This window comes from Chelonoidis abingdonii, chromosome 3 (assembly GCF_003597395.2).
Source record: "Chelonoidis abingdonii isolate Lonesome George chromosome 3, CheloAbing_2.0, whole genome shotgun sequence".
Classification (NCBI taxonomy): Eukaryota; Metazoa; Chordata; order Testudines; family Testudinidae; genus Chelonoidis; species Chelonoidis abingdonii.
In genome coordinates, this window is record NC_133771.1 from 84794537 (window position 1) to 84807045 (window position 12509).

Here is a 12509-nt window from a genome sequence, read left to right on the forward strand (position 1 = left end):
TTGAAAGGGAAAAGGACGCATGCTTAATTTGTAAATAGGCTGTTAAAAAAATTAGGGTTCTATTAAAGAACTTCCTCTGTAGTGTTATCCTCATATTTAATTAGACAAAATATAGAAGAGACCAAGGGAGATGCATGCCTGCACAGGTGTCAGAAAAGTCAGGAATGAAAAGTTAGATTTGAGAATCATTAAGAGAGATTTCAACACACGGACAGAGGAAAAACCACCAACCACACCACATTTCACTTACAGGCATCCATGTAGCGCTAACAGATAGAATAAGCTAAATGGCAGCAGAAGTATTTTAAAAACTGATTTAGTTACAATAAATTATATAAGAGCAATAAAAAATTGTGCTACAATTATAGAATTACCATTTTTCCAGGATTACAGAGTTTGCCAAATTGACCTGTATACAGGACCAGAAGGGCTGGGAGTTGTAACTTCATTTTTTGATGACACTGAGGAAACTGGTATATTTGGCACAACTCAGAAGACTTGTTCTATAAAAGTACATTGGGGCATGTAAGTATATAGTTTTGTGTGTGTATATGTACTGATATAAAAGGAATTTATTTTAAAATTGTTGGTTATAGCTGTCACATACTGTTTTATTTCTGGTCACTTAGTGTGATGTGGTCACTCACTAAAACGTTTTTTTTCAACCTGTGATCTGTGAACCCCTGTGAGTCTGCAGATGATGCCGAAGATTTCCAAAAGGGTCCGTACCTCCTTTGACATTTTCTTAGGAGTCCACAAATGAAAAAGTGTTGAAAACCACTGCATTAAAAGGTTATCTGTTTGAAAGGCTATCCTACATATAAATACTAAGCCAGCTGTTCTCAAACTGTTGGTCAGGACCCAAAAGTGGGTCACAACCCCATTTTAATAGAGTCACCTGCTGTGGTCCCCATGTTAATTAGTATCAATTTCACATGAGAAAGACAGCCCTGTATGGAGAGATCTGCCAATAAGTTCAGTTTCTTCAGTAAACCCAGTGAGAAGGCAAGAATTGAGTTTCTGAACTCTGACCTTAGGACTGAAACACATTGGTAGGGAAGTGTGGTCACGTTTATAATACTGCTGCCCATGCTGTACCTTTTGTGGACAAATGAAGTACTGGAATCTAAGACAAAGTTGACGCTAAACTAAAGATATTTATTCATTATCTTTAACACTTACGGGTCATGACTTTATGGGTTAAACGATGATCAAAAATTTCCCCTCAAAACTGCTTTGGGTGGAAATTTTGGCTTTCAACTAAACTAGCATTTTCTCAAAAAGAATTAATTTTCTGTGCAAAATTTTGACTTTTCATCAAAAAAAAAAAACCAAACAAAAAGTTTTTATTTGGAAATGCCATTGTCGTGCCTTACGCCTGAATTCTGCTGTGAGGGCTGGCTTCACCAACTGGACTACAGTTCCCATAATGGTTTTTAGCCAAAAGTTGTTGGTGCTCACAAAAATAAAACCCTGTAAACCTTGAACAGCTGAAATTTTCCTGGGGGGAGGGACCATTTTTGAACCAGCTGTGCCCTAAACATGCCACTAAATAATGACATGTAATGGTTTTGATCTTTCAGCAGCATAGCAAGACCAGAGTTTTAATCATATTTCAGCAACTATATTAAAATATCAAAGTTAGTATGCACCACCTAATTTGGGGAAGCATCCTTGTAAGCCTTGCATTTAGACTGTCTGAGAGTGATTAATGGTTTTATAAAAATGCAAATAATGGACAAAAGGAAGGTCAATCTGTGCTGTATTCTTTCTATGCCAAGTGTTGTAGAAGCAGAGAATCCTGTGGCACCTTATAGACTAACAGACGTTTTGGAGCGTGAGCTTTCGTGGGTGAATACCCACTTTGTCAGACGCAAGCATTGAAGAGGATGCAATAAAGCAGAGACAAATCTTACAGTATAGAGACTCTACTTTGGGAAAGATATAAAGAGCCAAATAGCCAAAAATTCTCAGTTATTGGCAGTTTGCATTTACTGGGAAAGAACTCCTCTGTGCCACAAAACATTCACTAATCAGTGCACTTGTCCTGTGTGGCAAAATTCTGGAAGGTTACTTTGTGCCTGGAACCAAGAAACTGCTGATTGTGAAAATACTTGGGTCTCGTTTCTGAGCTATTTGAACTTTTTACTTAATAGTGAGGAAAATAAAACCAACCAAACAAAAAACAAACAAAAAAAATCTGCAGTTGTCTGATATGTCATGAAAGCTAGATAGCGTTTGCATTGAATCTGGCGCTAGGTTGGTGAGGATCTTCTTTAACGCACTTTAAAAAAAATCAATTCTATGCCCATGAAATCTATTTTTAAATACGAAAATGTCTCCAATAAATAGACAATAATACAGGCTTCAGTCATTGTCTGAAACTCCTGTTACCCAACACAGGGTCAAATCCCCAAACATATGTTAACTGTTGTGAAAATTCCTTAGGTCCTAATTCTGCAAACGGGCACAGAACCATTGGGAAGGCAGGTCTACACTTAAAACACTGCATCAGTACAGTTGCACTAGTACAGTTACATCTCTGTAGCATTTACATGAAGACTCTTCTACACTGATGGGAGAGAGGTCTCCTGTTAGCATAGTTGATCCACCTCCCCGAAAGGTAGTAGCTATTTCAACAGGAGAAGACCAGACCAGACTAGACTGCACAGTCACAGAAGTGTGTGCTAACATACCTGTTCTCAGGCTGGTGGCATGATGATAAATGTGGTCCTGTATTTACTTTCTTTTAATGGGTAATGGCCTCTGTTGTAAGATACCATGTGAGCATGACATTGATATTTGTTGTAATTCAGAAACACTGAACTATTTAACTTTTTTTTGTCTTAATCTAGATGGCTAATTTTTGAAGAACCTGGTTTCCAGGGTATCCCTTTAATGTTGGAGCCTGGTGAATATGCTAACTTATCATTTTGGGAGAAGAAGGAAGCATACATTAGGTCCTTGAGACCCTTGAAAATGGTAAAATGATTAGAGCTAGTATGTTAATAATAACATTAGTGTCACAAGACTCTGCAAGATTCACAAAAATAAACTATAAAACATATTTAATGACTTTCAAAGTAGTATACAGTGCTGTTTGAAGGTCTTTGAACTCTTATTCTTAATTGCACCCATCAGTGTTTAATCTTCTTGACTTTGATATTGTGGACTTTGAAAAAAGTCATCTTAAAGAGGACTGTTTTTTTGTAAAATAGTTATGCATATGTAAATTTATTACAAACAAGTTATTTTTATTTTTGTAATTTTTTTTAGGGTGGCCGCAAAGTTGAATCCATTGAAGAACCAAAGGTAAAAACCAGTTGATATATTACATTTAATTTAATCACTATGAGACCAGCTCTTTTTAATGTGACAAGCAAACACCCACACACTCATTTACCGTGGTGATGTCATGAGTACTGGTATGGTGGCTGGGCTGTGCATGCATGGTGCTGAAACACAGTGATACTGCAACTTTTGTCATATCTGATTACCAGTCACTAATTATGTGTGTGATGGCACAGCACTCACTTATACAGTGACTGGATAATAAATATTAGGGCAGACTCCTGAGCCAGTATAGTACCCACTGATTAGTTTCATAGTCTGATCCTTCGTTCATTTTATGCTATGCACCTAAAGTCAATCTGCTATCAAAACTTGTAACTAATGCACTTTTTCAGTAACTGCCACTTATCTCATCTTTGCTACAGGTAATAATTTACGAGAAGCCTTTCTTCGAAGGGAAACCCATGAAACTGGAATCAGAAATACTCACTCTTATTGAGGAAGAAAAGCAAAAAGAAGAATCTGGAGAAAATAAGACACTGCCACTTATATCAGTGGGGTCCATAAAAGTGTTGGAAGGAGTGTAAGTAGAGGAAAATGCCACAAACAGTTCTAATTGCAGAATGAAGGAAAGGCTGGTGCAAATAATAACACCATAGTGTCGGAAATTGCACTAGATAAGATGCAATATACATTTGCTGTCTTCATTCTCATAGCTATTTCACTGGGTTAGATCAATGCAAATAACCAGATTCTATGGTGCGTTCTAGACCTCTAGTGATGCTCTCTCATCACAAAGCAGCCAGATCTGGCTTGCTGAGATTTCCCCTGGTGTGGGGAGCTCTTGGCTAGTGCAGGGCTGGTACGCCCGATACCTGTGCTGCCACCTTACCCCATTTCCACCATAAGTAAAAAGGAAGCAATTGCTGGAGCATGCACTCCGCCAGCTGGTGTAGGTTAGAGCAGCACCGCTGGCTTCTCTAACCTATGCTAGGTACTGCACATGTACACCCTGAGAACAAGGGAGCCTCTCTCTCTGGTGTGCCAAGCAAACAGTCACCCTGTGGTGACTTTGAACCTAAGGCTCCTCATTTCATCTATCCTCGGAAAAGGTTTTATTTTATTCAGATTTTATCTCACTTATCTCTTTTTTCCATCTGGGTTGATTCAAAAGACAGCTTCCTTTCAACAGGGCCAAAGTTCAGGAATTCCTTATATTTTAAAAAAAATTCACCTGTCTTAGCTCAGTATTGTTGTTGTTTTGAAGGATTATGGGATAAATTCAGCTCTGTGTTTAGTGGCAAGTTTCCATTCTCCTGTGCTTTTTTCTCCCATCCAATATTTAGTTGGGTTGCTTACGAGAAACCAGGATTTGCAGGTCATCAGTATTTGCTGGAAGAAGGCGCGTACCAGGAATGGAAAGATTGGGGTGGTTACAGTGAAGAGCTTCAGTCGCTGCGACCTATTCTAGGTGTAAGTTCCAAGAAGATCTAATATTTGCTACTTGAGTGCAGTGAAACGTTTTATTACATTTTCCTTTATTTTTGTTTGCTTCAACAGGATTTCACAAACCCACACATGATAATGTACAGTGAAAAAGACTTTGGGACTAAAGGTTCCAGTATTAATGTGTTAGGAATTATTTCCAATTTGAGAGACACTGGATATGGACTGAGGACACAATCCATACATGTTTTAAGTGGAGTGTAAGTGATATTCTTAATTACATTTTTCCTTGTTAGAATAAATTAGCAAATAATTTAATGTTTTACTGCTCTCTTCTTTTAATATCTGTGAAGAAATCCTTATGCGAATAGAATTCCCTATCTGTGATTGCACAGAACAAAGAAGAATGTGGCTATTTGTAAATAAATGTACTATGAAACATATTTTCTTCCTATAGCAAGAGGAAATGTTCTTAGGAAACACTGGCCTATTGATTTGCAAATAATGACTGTCTGTAAATTAGCTGTTCATCAGAGAATACATAATAGGATGCCGTTGTAGAATTTTTTAAGCTGTTATACAGCAGAATTGCTCTGGGACTAATTTGCTATTCTGATCAAAATTTTATGTGTTTTACCTGAGGCAAATTGTGTAATCACTTTGTCCCTCAGTTTCCTATCTGAAAAGTGGGGGATAATATTTACCAAGTTCACAGATGTGTTGTGAGGATAAATACTTGGAAAGCATTTGTGTGAGGTTATGATGTGGGCCATGATAGATTTGTGGTTTTTAGGACGTCTTTGGAACAGGATACTTTTTCATAGTGAATATTTTGGTTTTGTTGGGAAATATCCTGTTCAGTTTGGATTTTGTTTTTCTTTATGGTACCCATAAGGTAAATTTATCTCCTTGCAATTCAAATTATTATAAATCCTTATCAAACATATTCATGTAGTCCTTAGAGGACTCAACTTAATTTTGTGATGCTTCATAATGAGTTCATCTTATATTGTCACTAAAATGAGACTAGTAGCTAAATCATCTGTTAGTGAATGTATGCTTGAAGATTTAGAAAGCATGTGGTACTTCCAATGGTATATGTAAAAGCCCGATTCTAGCTTACTTCACTGAATTACTACTTTTCCTCACCTTTTCCATTTATTTTTCACTGGGGCTCGCTACAGGGAGGATTTTCCTCATGAGGCTTCTGAGCCCAGCAAGTAGCATGACAAATTCTAAACATCCTTGTACTCAGTCTGATTACATGTAACTGTAGGGAGGGTTAAATCCATTTTGATATCTTAAGTAAAATATTTTGATTTTAGTTGCTAAGTGAGAATAAAATAAAATAAAAATTGTATTAGGATTTATGTGCTTTTTTTCCTTTTTTACTAGTACAGAATGATACTTTGAACCAAAGTTTCCTCTGAAGATATAATTGCTCTGTGATGAGACCTTCAGGCTAAACCCTTGCTAGAACTAGTATTTTCTAGAGCAGTTTGTTTTGGAAAGACAGACAAGTGTTAGGCAGCGTGTTCCAAGATGCACAGAATTAATGTGAGTGATAGCACTGAAGGAATTTCAGACACATTGGTGCTTGATTCTCCCTCCACAACATTAAGCTAACTCTCATCGAAGGACCCCACCCTAAACCTCACCCTACACTGTCTTTATGAAGGCAGAACTCCTTTTGATATTTCAGTGCGAGTTTTGCAGGAGTGAGGGCTGCAGGTTCATACTCACTGACTTAGCTGCAAACATTGTTCCTAAGGCAGCCCTTTTTATATGGCAGTCTTTGCATCCACTGAGCACCTTTTGTACTTTTGGGTACACAGGGAAGTAAGATGAGAGGCAGTCTCCTTCCACTGTAACCTGGAGAAGGGTGAAAACCTCCTGTCTCAGCCTCTACACAACCATTGGGACAGCAAGTCTGATCTGTGTTACAGTAAAGAAGGGACTCCTGATTTTTAGCTTCTGACCATTTTTATTACTCATATTTTATTGGGGAAAAATATTGTTGACCTCAGATGTGAAGACTTTAAGTGAAGGATTATGGGTTGGCAGGGACAGCTATAAGTTTCTTTTTTTTTTTTATCATGTCTAGTTGCTGCCACCTCCTCCTGCAATCTCCCCCCTGCATGTTCTGTTCTTTTAAATAAATGCTTCCTCCTAATGAAGAGTTAATTCAGGTAGCATGGACTCTTACCAAAGGACTATCATACTATTTTTGTAGTGTTTCCTATTTTTTCATATAGGATATATGGTGTCCACAGGATTCTTTAAACTGCTAAAGTACTAATATTTCAGAAGGATATTCCAGAAATGTTTATAAAATATAACATTCAGTAAACCAAGCCATATTTGTAATGAATATTTGTTCTGTAAAGTGTTAGGTATGTATTTGGGAGCACAAATTGTAATTCTTCCCTTGCCAAAACAAATCAGTTGTTTTATGGTGGTGGTGTGTAAGGTGCTGAAATACAGGGTCCATGAAAGCTGCTGAATTTACTTGCTTTGGAAAGTCAGCTTGTCCTACCCCACAGACCTGTTGCAGCTGGGCAGCGGCAGTACAAGCTCCACACACTTTTACTCATTTGCCTGAGATCTGAACAGCTGGAAAAACCATACCATTTAATTGAAGAGTGTGCTGTTCAGTCTCCAGGCCCATTTAATCCTTAATATATTTGTTGAGACAGCAAACTAAGGTGTCAATTGCAAAGATAGGAACGTTTGCCCACTAAGAATGCAAAGCTACCATTTCATTTCACATAGGCCACTGAACAGACAGTAAATGGTAACAGCTTTTAGTCAAGAACCCTTTCCAAATTTGAATCTGTAGCCAAAGACCCCATTGTCCAGCTATACTGAGAGAATGTCAGGAAACAATTGATATGATTTTAATCAGGCTGCAACTCTATTATTTGATGTCTGGGACTACCTGGCAGATAAAAGAGTACAGTGCAGGTAGCTCTGTGTTCATTCACTATCTACCTTGGGGGTTTCTGCCAGCCCCCATCTTTTCCTGTCGTTGTTCTTCAGCCAACCCATTGCTGGGACCTTACCATTTCTCCCCCAAATGAGGGTTAAGGTGGACTATAAGAGAAAGGGTTGGCTCCCTTCCAAACCAGACATGGGCGCCCTTAACTCCCCTCTCCCATTCCACTCCTTTAACAAACATCTCCTTTTTAAGTCCTTTACCAAGTCATTTATTCAGTCACTGTGTCCCTTCCCCATGGAGCATCTGCACTAGACATCTTCCCCACATTTCTGTAATAACTTGCAACATCATAACCTCACTTTCCTACTCACCCTGACAAAGTCCCCCTGGAACCGGCTGTGGGGATGGTGAAAACCTCCTGCTACACCTAGGCCAATCTGGTGGTGAGGGAAAAATTCCATCCCAGCCACCCTAGAAAGAAGGAGCTAGCTCGAAGCCCACAGCAGGTCCTGACCAAACCTGGTATTTTGCCCCCTCAAGGGGAGGCAGGGTGGGTGCTGCTCCGCCTGGTCTGAGGAAAAGGGGCTTCTGCCAGACTTGCCCCTTTTGAACTTCCAAGCCCTTCTGGACCCTGGTGATGAGTCAGTGTCACCACACTGACCCACTTCCCCTTTTGCAGCAGCTTCTGTTCCTTGCTCCCCCTACTGGCCGTAAAGAGCTATTCCCTCTTCCCTAGCAAGCCAGAGGGCACCCCTTTACCCCCATTTAAAGGTGCAGTCATTATCAGTTAGCAATTCTCTGAGCTGTTTAGACTGCAAAATACCATTAAATAGGCTGGTATGCCATAAATGCATTAATGGTTTGTCATTAAATTTTTAAATCATTCATCTGATATCTTTTTAGATTAAAATGTAAATTTTTAACACAGATGTGAACAATTCAGTGACTTTTTTTCAAGAATTACATATGTGTTTTTAGCTATACTATTTTCAAACACTACATGCTTGTTTCTAAGGATTACTTTCACTTTTGCATATATTGTAAACAAATTGGAATAAAATGTCACCATTTACGGCATATTTTACAACGAATCATTACTAGTTTCATTCTTCAGAAATTTTCCAGGAACTATCCCAGCATACTTTGTTAGAAAATCCAGGAAATAATTACTTTGTCATTTGAAAAAAGGAATACTTTTATAAACTGAAAGAGCCACTTTGCTTTCTTAAGTCAGCATTGATATCTACTTCCATGTTGGCATCTTTTCAATTGGCAGAAAATGGAAGCATTTATAATGGCAAAAGGTAACACCCATAAAACCAGTTTAAACAGATACTAAAAGAAGCTTCTTGTGAGTATACAGTGTTTCTGAATTCCTGCTTAGTTTTTACTCGTCAAGCTCAATCACTGTTTGTTTTAAGAAATAATCATATTAACTTATTTTGCAAAATACAAATGTTAATTGGATTAAACTTGACCTTGGGTCTTTAACCAAGAGTAAATTTGATTCTAGTCCTTTGTTTAATTTAGGAAAAAACTCCCCCAGTCCCAGTTCCCATAAACATTTGTTAACTATGCTGTGCTTCTTTTAATTTGACTGCCTTTTCCTAATTTTCTTGTTATTAGTGTACAATGTGGATCTCACCTTCTTTACCGAATAAAATGAACTTGCAAGACGGCTTAAGAAGTGGTTAGTTCTACTGAGAAGTGGTTTTTATTACAGACTGTTGTAGGGACATAGGACCTAATCCTGAGCTATCCCAAGTATCCACAATTCTCATTCAGTTATCCATTATTGTTCCTTTAGATCATCCGTTGGCCACTAAAGTATGGTTGTAGAAGTACTTCCAGTGATTAGCATGTTACTCCCATGCAGCTGTTTGCACTGGCTTCCAGCTGATTTCTGAGTGATCTTAAAGATATTGGTTTTGGTTTGTAAAGCCACAAATGGTCCCTGATTCAGAAAACCACTTAAGCACATGCATAAGTTCTCTCGCGTTAAGAACAGCACCTATTTGCTCAAGTCTCATTGACTTCATTGGTACTTATGTATGTGCTTAACTTTATGCATATGATAAAATGCTACTTTGAATAGGGATGCTTTCTTGAATTAGGACTGCGATTCTTGGATACTTTGTGATACCATAGTAGTGCTACCCTCTGATGTGCTGAAGCATACAGCCCTCTTTAAGCAGGTGGAGGATGAAGATAGAGTAGTGTTGCATAGTATGGAGAGAGATGCTCAAGGGGGATCTGGCATGTATTAACACTCTACTTAAATTTAATATCACAAATATTTATTTTCATGGTAGTAAATGTAGTTTGAAATAATTGAAATAAAATTTTGAGGTCATTTTAAAAAAAATTGTTAGAATTATTCATGAAGCGTAGTGATACCCAGATGTGTGTGTAATTGAAAGGCAGTTTCATTTTCAAAGCTTCTGGCATATGTGACCTTATGATTTAGTACGCACACTTCGAACATTTTTAACATTTATGATTAGTTTACCATACATACCTATGTCACTTTGATTAAGTAGTTTTAGAATGACTTGGGTGTGTGTCCTGGAATATGCCTTAAATTATTAGTGAATAACATGTTAAAAGACTCATTTATACATGAGTCAGAAGGAGAGATAACATGAAGGATTATAAGAATGTGTTCACTGTGGACAAATCATTCAAAGCTCGAGTACCAGTTTTATGTATTTTAATGAATGTTGTACTCCTCATGTCAGATTCTCAGTTGGTATAAATCAACTTTGTTTAATTGAAGTTAGTGGAGCTGTCCCACTTTACAGCTGCTGAGAATCAGGCTCCTTGTGCTTTGAATAATGGCCTTGTCAATAGAATCTGTTCTTCAGTACAGAGATGTCCTCTTCCGGTGAACTTCTTGTATGTAGTGAAAGTTGATTTACAGTGAAGTAAAATGAAAATTCCATATTATTGTAATGCATTATGGTATAAAAATTGCTGTTCTGAACATTGGGAAATGATGAAATTCTTGGGGAGGAGAGTCTTACCTATAAGTAGGTTTCAGTGCATGAACTCAGTGTGATGAGATGGCTAAGAGAGCAAATGCAATTTTGGGATGTATAAGCAAGAGAGGATATTGATAGAAGTAGGGCAATGTTATTATCCCTGCATACAGTTTTAGTGAGACTGTTACTCAAACATTGTATCCAGTTCTGATCTCTGCACTTTAGAAGCGATATTGACAAATGGGAAAAGGTTCAGGAAAAAGTTTAAAAAAAAAAAAAAAATTATTTGAAGTCTGCAAAACCTGCCTTACAGAGAGAGACTAAAGAAATTCCATCTATCTAGCCTATAGCAAAGAGAAGGTAAAGAGCGGAAAGTACTTAGATCATGGGGAGACACCTAATAGGAGAGGCTCCTTATGTTGCAGGTAAATGCATAACAAGATTAAATGAAGCTAAATATATTCAGATAACAAATAAGTTGCACATTTTTATCAGTGCGAGTAATTAACCACTAGAACACCTTACTTGGGGATATGGTCGATTCCCCATCACTTGAATTCTTTAAATCAAGTTTGGATATCTTTCTAGAACATATGTTCTTGCTGAACTAGAAGTTAGGGGCTTGATGTAGAAAATCTGTCATCTTTTCTATGCATATGGTTGGACTCATCATGATCCCATGCAGCCTTAAAACCTTTGAATCTGTTAAGATATTTCATTTAGTTTTGTGGGGGGAAAGTTCTTCCCTTTGGTGGCATATTTCCTAGCAGGAAGAACACTTTACCTTAACAGACTTTTGTAAATGAGCCAAATGCTTTTGTTTAGGTGCAATGTCACACCAAAAAGAATCCTCTTCGATCAGGTTCATTTTTTATGAAATGCATAATATATTATTGTAGCAGAGTATCCTTAATGCTTTGTTCATCATGCAAAAATTTGTTTCCAAACATCCTCACGTTTTACAAGAGAAGAGTTAAGAAATAAATACGCTAAGGTAATAAATAAAAATTATAGAAGTAGTAACAAAAGCTTTAGATTTGAAACAGCTCAAAATATTCTCTCTGATCAGGGACCAAACAAATGAGCATCTTGCCAGATAAAATACTTAGAGCTTCATGTGGCTTGCTATAGCTAGTTTGAAGAGTGTTGAAATTTCTTCTGTTTTTTGTTTTCCCCAAAATCTTAATACATAAACAGTATCCATGGTGCAAAAGCTGACTGTTATTACTATAGATTTTTGAAGTGCAAACCATATATGGCTGTTTTGAGTTGCCTGTTGCAAAATCAGGCCCCTATATTTAAGTTTCCGAGTGCTGCTTGCAAAGTGCTGAACACCCACCGCTCTCAGGGTACTGTGGTGGGGGGCTAAAACTGTTGATGCAATCAATGTACTATTTCTTTAATTTTGTGTTTTAACAGTGTTCTAGGCATATGTTTACCCTTTGGAAATATCAGTAACGTTAACTGTTCCTTGGATCACTTGATGACTACCTGTTCTGTTCATTCCTCTGAAGCACTTGGCATTGACCACTGTCAGAAGACAGGATACTGGGCTAGATGGACCTTTAGTCTGACCCAGTATGGCGGTTCTTATGTTCTTAAAACTTACATTAAGACAATAATAAATATTCACCAGTGTTTTGAAAAAAGTTTTTGGTATCTGTTTGTTCAGGTGGGTAGTCTATGAGAATCCTGACTTTACAGGAGAACAGTACATCCTTGATAAAGGACTGTATCCCAGCGCTGAGGCCTGGGGAGGCAAGAATAGTAAGATCTCTTCAGTTCAGCCCGTAGTTGCGGTAAGGAAACTTTTTGTATTACTACATTTCATACATTTCTGCCAAATGATCATA

At 37.7% G+C, this 12509-nt stretch overlaps 1 protein-coding gene across 1 annotated transcript in view; it reads left to right on the plus strand.

Annotated features, from left to right (window-relative positions):
* Nucleotides 1-12509, plus strand: part of CRYBG1 (crystallin beta-gamma domain containing 1) — a 93260-nt gene that overhangs the window by 53631 nt on the left and 27120 nt on the right. The window contains exons 8-14 of the mRNA XM_032783593.2: nt 386-525; nt 2856-2982; nt 3277-3312; nt 3717-3874; nt 4638-4764; nt 4852-4997; nt 12329-12455. Of these exons, the coding sequence (XP_032639484.2) occupies nt 386-525; nt 2856-2982; nt 3277-3312; nt 3717-3874; nt 4638-4764; nt 4852-4997; nt 12329-12455 (861 nt within the window). The remainder of the gene's footprint in view (nt 1-385; nt 526-2855; nt 2983-3276; nt 3313-3716; nt 3875-4637; nt 4765-4851; nt 4998-12328; nt 12456-12509) is intronic.